The 20,534-nt window shown below is 37.2% G+C and overlaps 1 protein-coding gene across 5 annotated transcripts in view; it reads right to left on the bottom strand.

Annotated features, from left to right (window-relative positions):
• KCNT2 (potassium sodium-activated channel subfamily T member 2) overlaps positions 1-20,428 on the bottom strand; it is a 116,770-nt gene extending 96,342 nt beyond the window's left edge. For all 5 annotated transcript variants that reach the window (XM_042819339.1, XM_042819338.1, XM_042819336.1 and 2 more), the window contains exon 1: positions 20,318-20,428. In XM_042819339.1, the coding sequence (XP_042675273.1) occupies positions 20,318-20,412 (95 nt within the window). In that variant the 5' untranslated portion in view covers positions 20,413-20,428. The remainder of the gene's footprint in view (positions 1-20,317) is intronic.
• Positions 20,429-20,534: the final 106 nt, after the last annotated feature.

Genomic DNA, 20,534 nt, shown 5'->3' on the forward strand with positions numbered 1-20,534 from the left:
TGGTTCAGCTTTACTGAAGATGCACAAATACAAGTAAATGTATCTCTGGCACAAATAACTGAAATGATTTGCTTCTCTTGAAAACATAATGCTGGCTTTAGCACATGCAGGTGGTTCGTTTTCTACAGCTTCTGTTTAAAATTATATACCCTTAATAGTGGTTTTCTCTATTTGAAAATCAGAGAATAGTGATGTCAGTGGAATCTTTCAATCACATCTTAAGAGTACCTAAAGTACAATTATATGTTATACACTGTTAATCCAGTCAAGATGTAATTTGAGTAGTACATTTTAATATAATATAAAATATAGTCACAAAAACACATCAAGGACACTAACGCAAATTCTTCTTTCTCAAGACTGTAAATCACTGGAACCAGTTCCTTGACTATGACTGCATGTTTGTCACTGCTATTTATATATGCAACTCTAACTCCTTAGTCATGTTTTACAGTAGTTACATTATCACCTTGCATCCTCAATTTTACATTTTTTCTCTTTTGTGTTAGAAAGTAGTAACTGTGGCAGAAATAATTCCTGCAAAAATGAAAGTATGATTGGGATTTCTCACTATGTGCATGCTAAGAGATGAAAATTTTCATGTTTACTGTTTCCTGATATTGGAATCAGGTTGGTCCAAGTGGAACCAAATTAAAGGAAACTATATCTATTAACTGAATCTTTTTTTATGGGAAGGGAAATTTCATGTTGTCTTTCCTGCAAGAAGAAACTTGTATAAACAGTCCTTTTTAATTGGGATTTTCAAATCCAATGTATGTGAAATTGTGTTAGATGTCAAAATTTAAAAGTTTATATAATATGGTGTAGATAGCTGCTTCAAAATGAAGACATTTCAGTGCAAAATGGATGTATTTTTTTTTAATTCACTTCTAGAAAAAGTCTCGTGTATTTTAATGATGACTATCTTGGGTAGATGCCCTCCTTTATGAAGTTTTTCAAGTTCAGACATACTCAGTACTCTGATTTGGTTAGAGCTTCACAGAGAAGTCATCCTATTAACACAGTGTACTTTCCAGGCGAAAAAGCCAAAGTTAGATGGCAGACACTTCTACAACTACAGCAATCTATCATTCAGTCTGTACTCTCTGAGGATACAGAGTCATGAAGCCTGCCTGGGTAAACCACATATGTTGCATGAAGGAATTAGAAATTATTGTTCTTAGAGTATTTTCTACTTTTATATTATTTTGTTTTACTGCTACATATTGAAAATAGAGAGTTTGAAGCTATTTCTCACTGCTTACCAAACTTCTGACTGCGTAACATTTCCAATGAATTGCTACCTCAGTAAGATTGTCTCCTCTCATTTTCTCTAAATAAATAAATAAATAAAGTCTTAGTAAGTACACTAAGTAGTTACATTTATATCTACACTCAAGCTCTATCCTAAGCACCACCCCTGGCCATGCAGCATGTTTCAATTGTTTATAGCCTTACATCTCTTCACATTCTTGCTCCTACTTCCTTCTTTGGTCCTCTGAGATCTCTCTTCTTCATGCTCAGATGACAGTTTACATCTCATTCCAATTCCTCCTCCTCTCTATTCCTCCATTCAAATTTTAAACTTCTTCCTATTTCTTCATAGATTGTTCTATACTACAGTCCCTTACAGAGTTCACCTTGTCCTGCCTTCTTTACACTACAGAAATTCATTTTTTTTCCACCTGAAAACATGGCTTCTTTCCTTTGCTGCAATTCTCTAAATCGACTTTCACTTTCAATACACCTTTCCTCTTTACACGTTCATCACCTGGAAATGTAACTAAGAACTCTGTTTTCCTTCCTCCTAAACCTTTTCTGTTTTCCATTGGAAACTACTTTTGGTGAAAGTGTCTAATTCTCTTATTTTTACTTTAGCCCTTTCTTTAGCAGAAGTAATTCATTCTCTCCAATAGCACTTGTCTTAGTTTCAGCTGAGACTGAGAATTGTTTGCTTCCGAGTGTCTGGTATGATACTGTTTTGATTCCAGGAGGAAAACAATGTTGGTAATGCACAGATATTTATAGTTGCCTGCTAAGAAGTGTTGTACAGAACCAAGGCCGTTTGCAGTGAAGGGCCTAAGGAGCTGAGAGGGAACAGAATTAGCTGATTTAAACTGGCCAAAGAGATTTTCCATACCATATGACATGAAGCAGAAGGAGTTTGGAGGGGGGTGGAAATTCATCTCTGTCTCTCTTCCGCTGCTGGGAGGCTGTTGGGCATTGACTGGGGAGTGGTGTGTAATTGTCTGTGCATCTCGTTACATACATTCATATATGTATATGTACATTTGTCGTAATTGTTACCCTTTCCCCTTTCTCAATCTCAGTAAATAGTTTTATCTCAAACCACAAGTTCTACTTTGTTTTTTTCTGATTCCCTTCTCCATCACACTGAGAATGGGGAGTGAGCAAACAACTGTGTGGAGCTCAGCCATCTGCTGGGTTAAACCACTACACCACCACTTCTAACTCTAACCACAGACATAATAGAATGCATAGCCTTCTCTAGGTCTCCTTCTATGTCATTGTCAACAATGACATTGTGACCAGGTGTCATTAACTTAGTGTTACTTCTGGCAGTGTTTTCATTATCCATCTCCTCTTGTCATCATATTGTTTAGATTAACAATAAATCTCAAAGTCATTCCTTTGCTTCTTAGTGTACAAAAGCTTTAGCTGTGCCATGGCTATCTCTGTACCTCATTGAAATGTTATCATTTCATAACCTTAAGAGATCTCAGTCTTTTGAGATGTCGGTCTTCCTTCTCTTCATGGATCATTTCATCAATTTTCAGCCTGTTTCCAGTGTTGCACATAGAGACAGCCCACAGATATTATAAACTTTGCAGAACTGCATAAACGCCATACAGGTCTATTGGTGATACATAGCCCCTGAAAGACACCTTTTTTTCAGGCCAATCAGAAACATAATGGCAAGCAGATAATATAATATCCATTGTATGTTCAAAATAGATGATGGCAGTGAGGGAGTTATAATATTGCTACTCCAACATTTAACATATGCTGCTATTTTACAGTAGGCTTTATTCTGATAAGTTTGGATGCAGTTTCCATGCTCTCAATTTAACACATTTTTCTTACAGAGCTAGCAGTTAAACACTATGAGGGATACTGTCATGAATATTACCTAGACAGTGAGAGAAACAGACATTCAGATAAAAAGGAGCCTTAAATTTTCCTGGTAGATTTTGTCATCTCAAAATGTAAGAATCTGAGACTGAATGCTCTCTTTAGATATGGCCACTTAACCAAATCATCTTTGTTGGTATAGCAGCTTTTTTTTTTTTCCCTTTATGGTTTTTGTTTCTGTAGTGGCCCAAGATTTAAAAGAAAGCACTGTGTTCAGATGTGTTGTTTACTAAGATTAAGTCCAAAGTGCCTTCACTTTTTAAGAAAATGCTGAACAAACATTCTTCTTAAAGTTGGTCCCTTGAAAGTGTTTAAAGTTAGCTTGTGAGTACCACTGACATTCAAACCACAAATCACTTAAACTAATCTGTTATTGTTCTTCAAGTTACCTTTTTCTTTCTTATCACTCAAAACTGCACCTTTTCTAAAGCAGCAAGTAGGACAAAGCAGAGAACTGTTAGCACATAGTATCCTCGAAGAGGAGATCATTTATCTTGGCTTTATTTTTACTTAAAAAGTAGGAAATTTAAGGTTTAGCTATTTAAAAATGGAGCAACAAGGAGAAGATTAAAAGAGCAGATGGATATGCGAGAAAAAAAAAGAATCCAAAAAAAGGAACAAAAACCTTGTGGGTGAGTCCCAATCTGTCATTTTTAAGGAATCACATGACCAAGTGTAAAACATAACTTTAAATATGACTTAGTAATATGGTATCAGAAATCCATTGGCAGTTACCTATGTCAAGACCCAATGCTCAGTACCATCAGTGAAAAGATTCTCCCCACTTACAGTTGAGTAAAATAACCAAATATAAAATAATCACGCTGGACTTCCCTTATTGCTTCATGTATTTCATTAATATTTTTCTCCCAAAATGGAAGGCATTTTCTTGCCACTTTATTTGTACAAAATACTCCGTGCAAGTCTGGAGATCAGTGTGAGTTTCAGAAGAACATATTTATTGATTCTTCTCTAATATAAAGAGCTCTCCACAGCTCTTTATTGTTGACATCTGGCTTTCTTATTACTTCTGTGACTTTTCTGCTTTTGATATATATATTTTTATTAAACTGCACTACATTAGATCTGCCTGCTGATTTTCCATTAAAACCAATAGCATTTCCAGAAAAAATGGACGGTATGTCAAGTCAGGAAAACAAACATTGAAGGTCTTCCTCTAAATGAAATGTTGAGATTCAGTAAGTTAACCTACTTTTTTATATAAGGCAAGGTATGCTATACAGAAGTGTTAGCTGTACTCCCCAAAAGGAAATATAACATTATGGGAAAAAATTGTCTTAAACTACCTACAGTGGTCGATGTTCATAGCAGAACTTATGTGATCTTTGTATTTTGTCTTACTCTCTGATTAACATTCTTTTACAAGAGAAGTTTCAGAAAATAAATTCTGAATTTTAAGGCAGAAACATCAGCATGTCACGTCAAAATTACAAATTCCTGTTTTTCTTCTGAAAATTGTTTTGTTCAAGAAGGTAACTGTGCTTTAGATTTCCTTAATCACTATTTAAGCAGAAAATCTAATGAATTTTTCCAGACAAAATGCATTCATCAAGCTGGTCAACAGTCTTGTTCAGTTTCATTTTTGGCATTGTTTGGGCTTTTGAACCCAATTATAAAAAAAACTTCTGAAATTTTGTTTTTGTACCCTGCATAAAACTACAGTTACTGTGCAAGAGATTAAGCTGTCTTTTTTATCACATTGCCTTAGTGGGAAGTGATCTGTATTCTGTGTCCAACCTTTTGGGAGCTATGTTCTTTTCATACTTCTTTGCCCTAGCTTGGTTGTCTTAATTGCTTCCTAGATAACTGCAAGGAAATGATAATGAGTCTTAGCTGGTTAACAGCTTCCCACTGAGCCCTGAAGTGAAAACAGCATAAGTAAGACCATCTTCACTGAAAATGCTAAGAAAGCCTTATGAGAAGCATCTGATAAACTGCAAGTGTCTGCAGTTTCAGAAAACAACACTGCATTTATCCTTCAAATGTGAAAATCTTCCAATTTCCCTTCTAAGTGTTAGGCTAAAAGTGAGTAAAAGTGAATCCAAGTGTGGAGCCCCCAGTACAAGAAAGATAGGGAGCTGTTGGAGAGAGTCCAGAGGAGGGCCACAAAGATGATCAGGGGACTGGAGCACCTCCCCTATGAAGACTGGCTGAGGGAGCTGGGCTTGTTCAGCCTGGAGAAAAGAAGGCTGCGGGGTGACCTCATTGCAGCCTTTCAATACCTAAAGGGAGCCTCTAGAGGGGAGGGGGATCAACTCTTTGAAAGGGTTGATAACTGCAGGACAAGGGGAAATGGTTTTAAGTTGAGGGAGGGAAGATTTAGGCTGGAGGTCAGGGGGAAATTCTTTACCGAGAGAGTGGTGAGGTGCTGGAACAGGCTGTCAGAGAGGTTGTGGATGCCCCATCCACGTAAGTGTTCAAGACCAGATTGGATGGGGCCCTGGGCAGCCTGGTCTAGCGTTGAATGGTGAGGTTGGTGGCCCTGCCTGTGGCAGGGGGCGTTGGAGACTCATGATCCTTGAGGTCCCTTCCAACCCTGGCCATTATTTCATTCTGTCATTCTGTGAGTACATTTTGCACTTAAGATCCTACTTTTTTTTAATTGGACACCAAATAGATATCTCTAATCAATCTGAATTGTCTGATGCCTCTCTGACCTGATCTTTCTTTTTTTTTCCTTCTCCTAAAATTACTTCCTTCAAGATGAAAACTAGGCATAACTAAATTGCTTTATTTCTCATAAAATGACCATACTAATGATATTTGGAGGAGAAATGAAGCATGAAATATTGCATGTTTCTTTAAAACAAATAGAAATCTGAAATGCAGATAACCATTAACCATAAGAAAAAAGCATTTGAACACACTGAAGATGCTTTTATATTCACATAGATGGAGATACATATTTTCAATGTGCAATTTAAAAAAATTTGCAGATAAAACTCATGCCAGTCAGTGCAAGTTTGGCACACACTTTGTAATTCACACATGCTTATGCAGTTGCCATCCAGGTATAAACTATATTTTCAGATAACAGAGGAATTTACTGTCAGGAGGTCATGGAAAACTAAACACTGAAATGGTTGAGCTAATATAACCTTCAAATATTTAAACCTTTACGAAAATTAAGCTGGTGCTAATTTTAACCTCAAGTGACATTACATGTAGATCATAAGTGCTCAATTTCACTTTGTTAGCACCATTGCCACTTACTCTTCTTTCATCCCTAATCCCTGAAGTTCTCTCTTGCCACCCCCAGCTGTCAACACAGTCTGGTTTGTCACCTTCTAATCCTCTCCAAAAAAGGCTGAGTGTGGAGTAAGTGCCAGTGCTGCTCTCCAGGGCCTTGAGTAGTAGACTCATTCACAAGAGTTTATACAGCACAAGGAAAGTAGGGTGAATTTTATGCTGAGTGGAAGGTGAATTCATGTGTACATCTATGCAATGATGTAACATAAATAACAGGTAGGGCTGCTAAGATAGTTATGTCCGGAAAAATGACATTTACTTAACAGGTGCTATATAGTGCAATTGAATTTAAGTGACAGTCTAAACCTCTATTGCAATAGTAATTTTAAAGGCCAAATGACAGGACTGAGATTTCTCCAATTGTGAATTTAAGAAAAAAAGAGAGAGAAACAATTGTTACATAGAAGGTGCAGACTACAGTTAACACAAGAGAAAGCTATGGCTGATAGAAGCAGATGCTCAGGACTATAATGTAGTTGATAGCTACTTGACATCATGTGGGGCTCAAACTGAGGGAACAGAGTAGGATCTTAATTTCCTTCTGTAATTTGCAGAGCAGGGATTAGCAGCTCTGAAAGGGAAGAGACTCAAGCATTGGCCTTTGATGCCAGTTTGTACTACAAAGGGCTGCTGACAGAGGCCTGACAGTGCAGAGCTGTCTGGGACATGAGGGTGTGCTTGGACTGCGCATCCAAGTCTACTACTATCAGTTCCAGCTATCTGAATCTGAAAGCAGCCAAGTGTATTCATAAATGAAAAATATATACACATTTGCAGTTCAGGGTAACTTACAGAATCATTAGAAAAAAAAACCTGTTTCTGTAACTATATTGATCATAAGAACAAAATGGAGAGAATATAGAAATATATGTGAGAAGGGGGTAAGTTCACTGAGAGAAGAATCAGAAAAGAGATCTACCGGAATGATCTCAGAACAAGACTCAGTGTGTTAACTTGCTCTGTTCTTATGCCTTGTCTCTTATCGCCTACTACTCTCTGCTAAGTAACTGACCAATCACACCAGTTTAATCTGTGATTAACAAACTAGGCATTCTTTGATTTTAAGAGACAACTAGCTGAGCAGAGTCAAATACTACCAGTATAAGATTAATATTATGAGAAATTTTATCTCTCGTTAATAGGGTTAAAGCTTATAATGTTCAGCATCAGCTGTATGAATTCATAGCCAACTGAAACAACAGTATAATTTGCTAGCTTGCTAAAATGAAGCATGATATAGCTACCTATTCTAGTTTGTAGGGTTCTTAAAATCAAAATGGATTATTTTTCATTCATAGTTACAACTGTGAAAGAAGTGCAAGTAAGAGGATGTATAACTATGGTATTCCCAGGAGGAGAGTTTTATGGGTTATCTTTTTTCATTAAGTTAGTACTGGAATAGTATTAGCTACCCACAGCAAAGAGCTGAACCCTCCCATCCTACTCTACCTGCACAAATACATAGCTACTACATGAAGGCTGCTAAGCCACTGTGCTGTCTGGAAGGAAGCAGCTTTCCAGTTACTTCTGTAAACTTGCTTTTTTCCTTCAGTAGTTCTATTTTCATCTTTGTCTTCAAACACTATAAGTGCTTCTTAAGTATCAGTCTTTAGCATGCCTTCAGGATTAGGAGGCAGTTCAGTATGCTGAACTCTTCATTGTTTGATCTATATTTGATCAGGACACTCTGGTCCTGTGTTTCATCTACTTGCTGCAAATTGCTTGACTTCTGACACATTCCTCTTGAAATGGGAGTCATATGCTCTTCTATTTCCCTAAAGGGCTTTTCTACAATGGTTTGTCCTAGATTCAAGGTCTCAGGATTTCATACAAATATAATTAATAATAAAAATACAAGGCAAATGTATATGAAGTTCAAAAGCAGATTTTTATGTATTTTCTTATTCTTCTCTTTATGAATTCCTAAGAATGCCTTGTTTTTTTAAAAAAAAATTATATATATATATATATATATATACAGTAGTCAAAAAGATGCTATTCTGTACTATAGTTACTCAAGTTAGAGAAAGTGTTAGTATCTCAAAAGGACGGGAGATAATTCTCAGCTTGCAGTGATTTTAGTTTCTTTAGAATTGCATAAGCCACATCCACAATGGTAGACAACAAATTGTCTGTAACCTGAAAATTGGAATTGTAACCAGACATAAAGTTGTAACCACCACATTAGGGTGAAAAGTAAAGATTAAAAAATGGCAGCTAAATAAAATCATGGCAAAAAGCTAACAAAACAACAGCAAAAATGTTTACAGCATATGTTAGGATTGATAAAAATACAAGTACCAGTGATAATGTTGATGGGAGATGAAAAAGAACAAATGGCACCCATGCCAAGACCTTCAAGTTGGATTTAGGCTAGGAACAAACTAAGAGCAGAGCAAATGACAGATATAAATAGAATATGAGCTGTAGCACTCTGCTCCATTATGAGATAATTGGAAGAGATAGATAAGGGAGAAGTCTGAAGTGAACATCATGTACTTAATTTTTTTTAAGTCATTTAGAAAGGTTCTATGGAGACTGATGCTGCAATAATAATAATAATAATATATATAAGAAAAAGTAAGCAACCCAAAAAGGTTGCTGTAATACAAAATGAGAACCTGTCCTCACAGGAGACATTTTCTTCAGGAAAGAAGGTATAATAACAATGCCACTATGGCCAAAGAAGCATAGAAATATACCATCATTTTATTTTTTTAAAATAATTTTTTTTAATAGAAGTAGATTAGGTTGAAAATCAAAGATGAAAGAAAAAACTGAGTAGGAAAGTGATATAACTTGAAGAATAAAATAACATGCAGTCCTTTGTCATAAAAGAATATGTATTCTACCTGGAGCTAGAACTGAGAGAATCCTAATAGAATAAGCCAGGTAACTTCTTACAAATGCACAAAAGCAGAGGATTTTTTGCACTTATAAAGTAGAAGTAGCCTAAGCAAGATAGAATTAATCACCATTGGCCTTGAACCCAAACAATAAGCACACTAAAATAATCAGTAATGCTGAATAAGTATTTCAACACTTATGCACAGTCAGTTGCAGTGCAAAGAAATAATAAATCCATATATCTCAATTCTCTCTCTGTGGTGTGACATGGTATTATATAGACAGAAGTGTGTTCATCAGCATTAATTGACAAGAGTGCCTGCTGTACATGTGGCCACAGAAGTGATAAAAATGTTTTGTAGTCTAACAGGATAGACATAAACTTCAGGTATAGAGTGAGCCACTTTGGCTCTGAGGAGGGAAAACAGTAGAAACAGGCTGTCAGAATATTGCATATTCCTATATAAAAAAATGTATATGTGTGTATCAGGTACTCAGATAAATGTAGCTGCACAACACAAAGTTGCTAATGATTTACTCTTATTTTTCTGTTTTCTATTGTGGTTTTTCTATTGCTTCAATTGCAACCTAACTTGCAAGTGATAATTTTAAACGCATTTTTGTCTGCTCTATCAATTGTGTAAGTATATACTTATCAGTAAGCGAAGTACTTGGTATCCTCACAGGAGAACTGATAAATAAAAGACTGCCAAATAAATACTTTGAATACTCACACTGAAGAAAAGGCAAAACATCAGTTGTTAATCTGAATGAAGTTTCCTTTGGGCCCTCATCTGGAAATGCTTTCTAGATAGTTTCTGTGGTTTGTTTTGGTTTGCTTCTTTTATTTTTAAAAAACAAGAACATTAAGGATTCCAAGAGATGAGGATATCACTTTGCTTGGTATTGAGAAAAAAATAGGAAAAAAATAGTCTTTCCTATTAAGAATTTATTACTAAATATATAAAAGAAGATAAAGATTTAATGACTTCATTTGTTACAATAAACATTTGTCTTAACTGAAGAAGTATTGAAAAGGGTAGGACTGGGAATGAAAAAGTAAAAAATTCAACGATTAGTTTTACAAAGACCCTCATTCCCTTCACTTGCATGCAAGTGAAATCCTGCATCATATAACGAGTTAATGAGACTATGGCTACTTACTGTCACTGCAGGCTAATATTCCATCCTAGTACCTTATAAGGCATAGAGCAGTTGTCACAAATCTGTGATTTGTGTTTATGTGTAAAAGGAAATTGGTCTATATTGATAACTTTTCAGTCTCTACTGCATGCTTCTTTTTTTTTTCCCCCACAAAAAGAGTGTTTATTTATTTATATAATTTAAGGAATTACAGTGACTCACAAACTCTGAACACATAATAGAACAAATGAATGTCACTGGTATCTTAGATGTCACCTGTCTGATACTGTTCTTCACAGCCAACAAGGTACAGTGTAACTACAGATTTCATGTAAATCTCATTCTCCTTGGAGTGAGCTATTACACTTTCTATTACACATACATAAGGTATGGTTTTTAATTGGCTTTTTCTTAGATTAAGAAAACTTTAAAATATGTTTTCACAATATTTTAGCAGTTTATTCTATATTTTTTATTCTAGTTAAATAGCACTTTCACAATGTAGTGCGATGATTAAGCACTTCAGTGTAAAAGTGCTGCTCATCAGTAGATTACCTGGTAGAATTCTGTGCCCGGTATTTTATTTTTTAAATAATGTCAAAATTCCATGATGTGCTTTAGATGTTTTTACAAAATGAGTTAGCAGGTGCCTTTGGAAAAGTGGCTTGTTCAGTGTAAACTATGACCTCCCAAATGAAGGCAGATATTTCAGAGTTCGGTGGCTTTAGTGAGGGTCAAATTACTTAAGATTTTTTCAGCTAACTGTATTGCTGAGATGGGTTTGAATAGGTTTTGTTCTATCATCTTGTTCTTATGCTTTATATAGATCTTAAGGCAGAGCAGTTAGTAATAGGTGGAATACCTGCATACAATGAGCAGAGGTGTGTTTATGGATCAACTGTATTAACGTAAGGAGGTCCGATAATGAATTGTCAAACGCTTAGGGCAATACAAGAAGGCATAACAGTACTTTCAACTCTTTCTTCTTTCCGTATGAACATTTCTGTCCATGTAAAGTGGCACTGCCATTCCTAGAAAGGAAAGGAATTTCTAAACCCACAGGTCACCATAGCCCAAGGAGAAGTAGCAGCAGATTGTTAGACAACTCCAGCTCTTCAACATCTCCACTCCACAAGTCTCAGATTAGCCCATGGTGCATGTCACAAGACTGGCTCACAAAAATTCCCTTTCTACCATTTCTCAGACAACCCTACTGATATCCTCAGAGACGCTTTACTCTGAAGCTTTTCTAGTGGCCCAACTCATTCTTCCTAACATGAAATGCCATGCCAAGGTTGCACTAAACCTGTTTGAATGACCTCTTGAGTTGGTTAAATGGCACAAAAATCACATTGTTCAAGTTTTCATGAATAGTTAATTGCTACAATTTGTCGTATTAAAAAAATTTATAATACAGCATTCATCTTACTTTGTGAGGTTTTTTGTTTTGTGGTTTTTTTTCCTCCAGACTATAATCTGTAAATTGCCAAATAAGGGGAAAAAATCAGAAGCAAAAACTAATCTGGCCCTTAAAATCCAGTGCACTTTAAATGTATGGGGGTTTTTGTGTGAGATTAGCTAAATTAATCAGTCAGTTAATTAATGTTTGTGTACTACAAAATATTTTGCTACACTCTGTGTCTGTATTGTCTTTTTTTTTAATGATTACTGAGAGATCAAAACAGTAATTAAAAACCAGGTAGTAACTACAAAAACATCTTTTAAATAATAGTTCATATATCTGATTAAAACACTTGTATGAGAACTGTTGAGTCACAGCCTGAACCACTGATTGATCACCTGGGGAAAGGATCTGGTCAGCCCTGGGAGCATGGGTGAAGGCAGTTCAGCTGTGTGACCAGAAGGGATGGAGACTGGCTGCACCTCTCTTAGAGCACATTTAAGGGCTGACTGGTAGTACGGAAGGATCTCTTACTGGAGATGCCCCCTCCCTCTCCCCTCTTCTGGAGTTTTCTTCCTGAGCCTAGATGTTTAGAGATGGGTGAGCGCTTTTTCTTTGTAGTTTTCTTTGTAGTACCCTTCTATCATGCTAGTCCCTTTGTCAGTACATTTCCTGTATCACCATTCCTCTGTGCTGATCTGTCTGACTGTTACACCACTAATCAAATACAAAATTGTTATACGCAGTGGAAACAGAATTTGCTTACTTTTTAAAAGGGTGCATTCAGTTAAATATAGAGAGTGGTGTTTATACCATCTTTGCTAGAGCTGGCTGTGCTTGACAGGGAGAATTGCAAGGCAGTAGTAATAAGTAACCAATGCCCTTACTTCATTTCCATGTGAGTATGGGAAACCAAACCCCTTCTGGAGTAAGGGGATGTTGTGCATTAACAGATGCTGTCACATAAAGAACAAATATAAAGCAGTGTTCCAGTCTCAGCTTAACATTTTTCCCATTTGTATTTGTTTCAGATTTGGTTTAACGCTGCTTTTATCTGTGCTTAAGTCTTTTCTAGTCACCCGGGGAAGAAAAAACAAAGTGAGGAAGACATTAAACCCCCCTAGAACAGTATGGCTATTTAGAATAATACAGAGGCTGTTCTAAAATGTTTACTCCTTATTAAATATCTCAATAATCACTGTATTTTGAAGGAGCTCTGTAACTTAAAGATACTTGAAATACAAGTGGCATTAACTCTAACACTGTAAAAAGCTAAAGCACAAACTCTTTTCTTTGCAGAAAGCACTTTGACTCAGAATACAGTATCTAGGAGACAGGGAAAGACTTTCCTGGCAGGGCTAATCTATAGCTAGGACTGCTGCTCAAATCTTGTAAATTGCTCCTACCAGGCATATGATCCTTGTCCAGCTGTTACATTTCCAGTAACTAATGGCTAAACTCCCTGCCTGAGAGTTAGATAAAATTTTTTTTCTTGTTCTTAACTCAGTAGATAACTTGTCCAGCACTGACTAGTTATAATCTAATGCCTTCCTCCTCATCTACCATGGCTTGATACTCAACAAAGTCAAGCAGAATGATATGAGATTTAGTGATTGGATTTCCACCACAGATCTACAGCACTGCCTCATAGACATCTCTATATATGGAGACAGAATTTGTCCCTCAAGGGATGCTTGTCAGTAAATAATAATATCACTGTTTTTATCTCTTAATGAGTGTTTCTGTTTTACTGATACTTCCCACCGGGAAGTTAACTGATAACATGATTAGTAGATGACTGTGTGGAGGAGGCTGGAATCTTTAAGGCATTCCGCACCAAATCTTCTGTGCTGCAGAACTTTTACGGTAGTTGAACGATATTCATTTTAAAGGATTTAATGGACTAGAACAAGTCACTGGATAGAGTGCACGTACCATAGCCTTCAATTCAAAAGAGTACTTTTAGTACACTACAAATTTCCAGTCTAGGAACTTGATGTATAGCACTAAGATGTTTAGAAAAAATCTTCATAATAAGCGTTTTGAAGCTTCAGACATTTGGGATGTTCCACATGACTCACAGGAAAAAAGGAGGTAATAGAAACCAATGCTACCATTTGTTATAAAAGAATCATTCTGACAGTAATCACAGCAACACAGAAATTTACTGTTATTCTATCACAGCCAATGATTATGATTTATAATAATCATAAAATTAAGAGAGAGAACATTTGGGAAGGAACTGATCAGTTCCCCACGGAATACTGTAGTGTCTGCCAGATGTAAAGTAGCACGGATAAAGGTTCTAGATGGAAAAATAAGAGCTTTTGAGTATTAAGTGTATAATTAAGTAATAATTGAAGTACCAAGCACATTTACAAACTTGGCCAGGAGAAGACAATAAAAATTTAAAAAATTAAAAATAAAAACTCTTTCAGAGTTTTGAAGCTGAGTTACTTAAACTTTTTCTGCACCAGAAAACTTCTGCAGATGTTCACCATTGAGGTCTTTCTAGGACAAGTACAGACATAACATGGAACTGTTTCTCTTATCTTTTTATCTTTTCCCCAATTCCAATTTGTGCTAGATGAAGTGGACTATAGAAATAATACATCTTTGTTTCTGCTGTTGTTGTAAGAATGATGCTAAAACACGTATAAGCTGACAGAACCACCTTTTGTGGAGTATTGCTTCCTCTTCACCTCTTCCACATAAGGAAGTTCATTCCTCCTTTTACCTGTAAGATTAACTAAAAAAGGGACTTAATCCAACAATTAGTTGAGATGGAAAGTGAGTTCTGAAATACGAGTTTTTCTATGAGAACTGTGCTCCTAAACCTGCTACCTGAAGTATAAATATAGACCTCTAAATGTGGCTGGTGCAGTGGTTTTGAAATGTTAGTATTTTTCTTTATTTTTTTAATTATTATTAACATGCAGCAGTTTTTTTCAGGTCTTTGGGCAACTCAAACTTTCCAAATACCTCTGTGCAGAGTCTCACCACAGTTGCCGTGGAACTATTTACTTTCTTAGTCAATTAGACCATTAGAATCTTAAGTGGTTTCAGTCAAAATCAAGCTTCTGAAACAGAATTTAGGGCTCTAAATTGCTGAATTGCTTTGAAAAATTACTTATATTGCCAAATATATCTGGATTTGTTTTTATTAGCGTAAGATCTTTTACTTTGTGATCTGTGTTAAATGGAAGAACTCTGAAGAGGTCAAATTGAAGGAAATAGGGGAGTTTATTTTGAAGAAATCATAACAGAATCTTCTGAGGAGGTGCAGAATTTTCATGTGATTTGAATCTAGGGTCAGATATCTTAAGCCACTTGATTCAGAAATGGGTGAGCTTTTAACCCCTCTTAGTTGAATAATCTCAGGTGACTTCCAAAAAGTAAGACAAAGGAGGGCTCTACTCCGTAATACGCACTGTGCCTTCTGAGGTTTACAAGAGGAGCTGTTCCTTGAAAGTAGTGAGTCAAATGACAGCAACAAACAGTTCTCCAAGTGGTGTGTGGAAGTGCTGCAATGTCTGGATCTCTTTCCAGATAGGTGGTAATGTTGATTTAAGTGGTAAGCAGATTAGAAAGGAAATCTGGTTTTAATTTAATCCATTCAGTAGCCAATATAACAAAGCTAACGCTTGCCTGCATGGTTTTATTATTAAAGTATATGCTATAGCAAAATGACTCAAGTCTTCATCCTTGGTACAGGAGCAGTATTTGAAATGTGTTCCCAGTACCAGCTAATGTCTCTTCTTACTTAGCTACAGAAAAGAAAAATGCAGAACTGAGAAATGTAAATTTTTTTCTCTGACTGTGAAATTGTAAACACTTAGTGGAACAGCATATGGAAATTATGAAATCTGATGCTTTGAGTGTGAGAGTTACAAAATGCATCAAGGTTCAGTGTTCTCTTTTATTTACTCTTTTGGTATGTGATTTTGAAGTAGCATAGTCACAGTGATTCTTTCTTGAGCATTTTACTTCTCCGTGTAACTTGGAAATCCAACAGGCAGTAAAATTTAATAAAAAATGTTTTTGACTATAAACTCTTGTGTATAGTATTGCAGTTCAAATGACAGACTGTATTAATTCAATGCTCTAATGTGTACCCTGTGGTGTCTTCATTAATGTTGCTAGAAATATTCAGCATTTATAAAACTTATATTGGTATACAAGGACCAAAGAAAATCCAACATTCTGCTTAATCTTGCAGAGACCCAGAGGGATTTGAAGTGCAAAAGATAGTAAAAACAAAATGTTACATTTTTTAGGTCAACAGAATCTCCTGCTGCACATTTTTAAAACATCCATGCATTTTTTACTTTTCTGTCTCTAAAATATTGTGGGAAATGAATTATGACAGTAAAGGTGTTTAACACACTTATTGCATTCAGTTTAAGGCTATACAGTGTGTTTGAGGAAGAAGACCCAGGTATGAATGTGTCTGCTAGTTATACTTGGACCTCCCTGTAGCAGAGCTGCCATATATATGTAAAATGAATGTGTGACTTGCAGGAAACACAGGCAACTTAAAAAAAAAATAATAATAAAAAATAAAAGATTTAGTAGCAGAAATAGGAAAAGCAGTGTGTAACATTCAAGGGTAGATGTTATTTCTACAATAAAATGACAGTGATCCATTCTGGGTACATCTTTAGCGGTAAGACAATGGGCCCAGGCACTGACACTGACATGAAATGACAAAGAATGCCCTATATACACACTGTGTGGGAGTGTTTCCTTGGACATTCTAAATGCCAGACCCCTCCTGGACGCTGCTCAAACTGTTTTGGCTACCTGGTGATAGCCAAAAGCATGCAGCAGAAATCCAAACAGGTCACTAGTGTAAGCAATCACAGTGGTGAGTAATGTTCTTGACTCTACATGTTACTTAAACACTGAACTTATGACTGACCTTACTAAGAAAGCACTCATACCAACAGAATGTAAATGCTTTTTCTTTAATTATTATTTTTAACTTGGAATTCTTTTAGCTTCTAGTTATCTGCTTTGGCTTTTTTTGAAGTATATAATGAGTGCACAGTTAGGTGAAACAATATATTTTCTGTTTTCCAAACAGCTTTTTTGAAAGTTGACATGGGAGCCTGAAGTTAATATCTTTCCCAGTTATTTGAAGCAAATTATTTGCCAGATTTAAACCACATCAGGTCTTCACTGTGATTCACTTGTAAGGATATTTTCTACTTTTGTTTCTGATGCTCTTCAACTCAGCTGGTAAGACTGATAATTGATTATCAGTAGGCTTATGAAAGCTGAAACTATGTGTTATGCAACTTACTGTTACAGTTGTGCTTCAGTGAAATCTTACTGAACTGATGGGTAAATGGCTGCTGCCGAGATAATCCCCGAGTTATCCCTTTACTCCTGCTCCCTTCCCAGGCAGCCAGACTGTATTATGAAGGTAAAGAAAAACATCTAAGAATATCCACTAATCAAAGAATTTACTTCAGTTTCAGTTATTTTCAAGAGCGAAGGCAAAATTTCACCAAGGGATATTAGTGATATTTACATAATTAGTGATAAAGTCAGTTATTCAGTCTTATCACCCATGGTCCAGTGGTTGGATCATTTACATGGCCAGAACAATGAAAGCACCTGCTGCAGAAATAATTGTGTGGCACCTGTGTACTTCAGCCACTGTGCTGGGCTTTCACCTGCTCTCCCATCTGGACATATGTGAAAAGCTTCCACATATGTCCAGAGTATTCACATACGTTCCAAAGTATTTAAATATTTTACATGGTGACAGGATTGTGAGTGCCTCTACTTAAAAAATAAATAAATAAAACGACACAAAAATCTGAGTAAATTAATATTTTTTTCCATATGAAATGTGAATAGCCAAATGGGGACTGAAGTTGTACTGGGAGAGATCCTAGTGAGAAAATGGCGTTTAGAAGTCTATCTGCAGACAGGGACAGAGGTAACAACAATTTTCCCTAATCAGAGTCCCGTTACTTTCAGCAAAGAACTTTGTGCGTGCATTTTATAAGCAAATAGAATGATTTAAAATAAATATCTGATCAAATTCTCCCCTTGAAAGGAATGAGCCTAAAACAGCAAATTAAGAGTTCAGATGTAGCAGGCCTGAGGTTTATCAATCACAGGTGGAAATCGTTGGTATCAATCTGTGTACAGGAGTCAAAAGCAATTAGAAGAATGAAGTTTCAGTGAACTGGAAACATGCAAAAAATTGTTTCCAGGATCTTGACCAATGGCTAGTAACCTCTGAAAATGAGCCATATTGATCACATGCCTTTGTGCAGCCATGCTATAAGGCTACTTCAACTGTATTATAGTTTTCAGGTATTCCAGTCATAGTTAATGTCTATTCAGTTGAAGATGGTGTAAAGCACAACCTTTGGCAATATCTGTATTACGTGCTAATTAGAAGAGAATACAAGAAATGTGCTTCACCAAACACAAACCTGGGTCACTTATGTAAGGTCACAAAGAAAAAAAAAAAAAAAGAACCAGTGTCATACTCATGTAATATCAATCCTGTGGTGAACCATTTCAAACTTTGTTAAAAGTCCTCACAGGTCTTTAGCCTCTTTAATAAAGTATTTCCTGAAAGTGTCTAATATTAAAAATATATGGCCATATTTTTATACAGAGTATGCTTTTGGTATACTGGATAGTAACATAATATCAGCAGTGGGATTGCAGTAATATTTCAGTATTAAGTGATCTCCTCTACTAGAGAACAAACAAAAAGAAAAACAATCTCAATATGACCATATCGTAAGATGGGCAAATAAAAACTCAGATTTTTTTTTCTTTCTTTTTTTAAGAACGGACTTTGTTCAGATAACAGAAAGCAAGTATCTGGAGACTGCTATGGTAACTTGCAGCACTGGAGGAGAAGAGTGCTGCTATGACAGCCTCATGCAAAGTAGAGCCAACTGCACAGCCTTCCCCCCATGCTGCAGCTGTGTCCAGATCTAACAGAGGGCAATAGCTGAAGATCTGGCAGGCCATTTCTGCTCTTTTCAGTCCTGGCTTCATAATTTATATTTCAGATGTGACCAGAGATGGTTATTTCATTCATGGATGTTAACAAAATAATTAAACTATTAACTATTCATATTCCACTAGCCCGTTGGTGTAGTTTTCCAATAATAATCATGCTCTGTAATGCTGTTATGCTATAGTTGTGCTATCAGTATTTTCCAAGGATTTATATATATATTTCATTAAGCAGACGTAGACTTGCAGTAGGAATTTCCACGCTATGGTTTATAGTTGCTTATACACAATTTCCAGTGTGAGATCAGCCCCATGCTTGCTCCACAGAAGGTAACGTTATGAAGTTTAGGAAAGCAAGTCAAACAGAAGTTTGAACTAGAGATGGCAGAAGTTTTAATCCACAGAGTGGTCCGAAGAGTGGCACAGAGAGTATTTTATTTTTGTTAGCCATCACAATCTTAGCTAAATAAACAAACAGTTAATAAAGAAAGGTTGTGGGCTTTTTTCCTATTCCAGTCAAAAATAAAAAGGAGGTATATTATCTACTTTTTCTAAAGTCCTCAAAGAATGCTGTCATCATAAAATTATGTGCACAGAATATGCTTATAATTTAATTAGTATTTAAAATATACAACCATGCTTTGATAAATCCAGTAACTCCCTTGCACTGAACTAATACAGCATGCAATGCCATCATTTCCAGCCACCACCATGTTTTCATGACTATCTTAAGACATCGTTCACCATTTCATAACTGTCTGGGTAAATGGAATTTGTTTAATTACTTCATTGTATACCACACTGTCATAAAGAAAATAACAAATTTTGCTTTTATGTGAACTTGTGAGCAATGAGAGGTCTTTTACTATTATTATTTATTTTGGAAAGCAGCTAAAATTGCAAGAGGAGATCAGCATTAAAATCAAAGTTTCTGGCTGCTGAGTTCAAGCATGACTCACCCTGGCAGTACAACTGTATTGAATTAAACTCGGTTCAGCATAGCATTACAGACAAGCAGGCTTTTCTGCCATTTAACCATAGGGAATTCTTACTGCAAAGCAGATCTCACGCGGTTCTGCAGGCGCTGTGAGTGAATCGCTCGCTGGCACGGCAGGTCGCGCGGTCACATAGCGGCACCGCGGTGCCGGTGATCACCAACGCTACTTAGCGCCTGGAAACGAAGCACGCCTTGGTGCGCCATCGGTTTGTCGTCTTTAATCCTCGCAACGATTCACAACCAGATGAAGGCAATGGCCATCCCAGCCTGAATCGCAGCGCGGAAAGAGAACGCCGGGCGGCAGCCGCGTGTCGGACAATAGCGCCGCTCCCGGGGCAGCCGAAGCGCGGCTCGGCGCGTTCCCCCGCGGCAGGTCCCGCATCCCGCCCGCTCCTCCGGCCCCGTTTCTTCCCCTGGAAAGTTTGCCCGGGCGCGGAGCCCCCAGAGCAGGGCCGCGCCTCGCCGCCCCCCGCCGGCCCGGCCCTCCGTCGCTCCGCCGCGCCGCTCACCTGTCGTCGCTCTGCCAGCCCTGGTCACCCAGCAGCAGATCTCGAAAGCGGTACCGCGGCGGCAGCGGGGGGACCTCGCTGTCCAAGTCCACCATCCTGCCCGGCGGAGGCGGACCGACCCGCGGAGCGCCGATCGCTCCCGGACGCCGGTCCGCGGCTCCGGGGACGGAGCGGCGCGGCACGGCGGCGGTGCCGGATCGGGGCCGGCCGTCCCCGG

This window comes from Centrocercus urophasianus, unplaced genomic scaffold, assembly GCF_019232065.1.
Source record: "Centrocercus urophasianus isolate 14NV4802_14NV808 unplaced genomic scaffold, USGS_Curo_1.0 seq_18, whole genome shotgun sequence".
Lineage (NCBI taxonomy): Eukaryota > Metazoa > Chordata > Aves > Galliformes > Phasianidae > Centrocercus > Centrocercus urophasianus.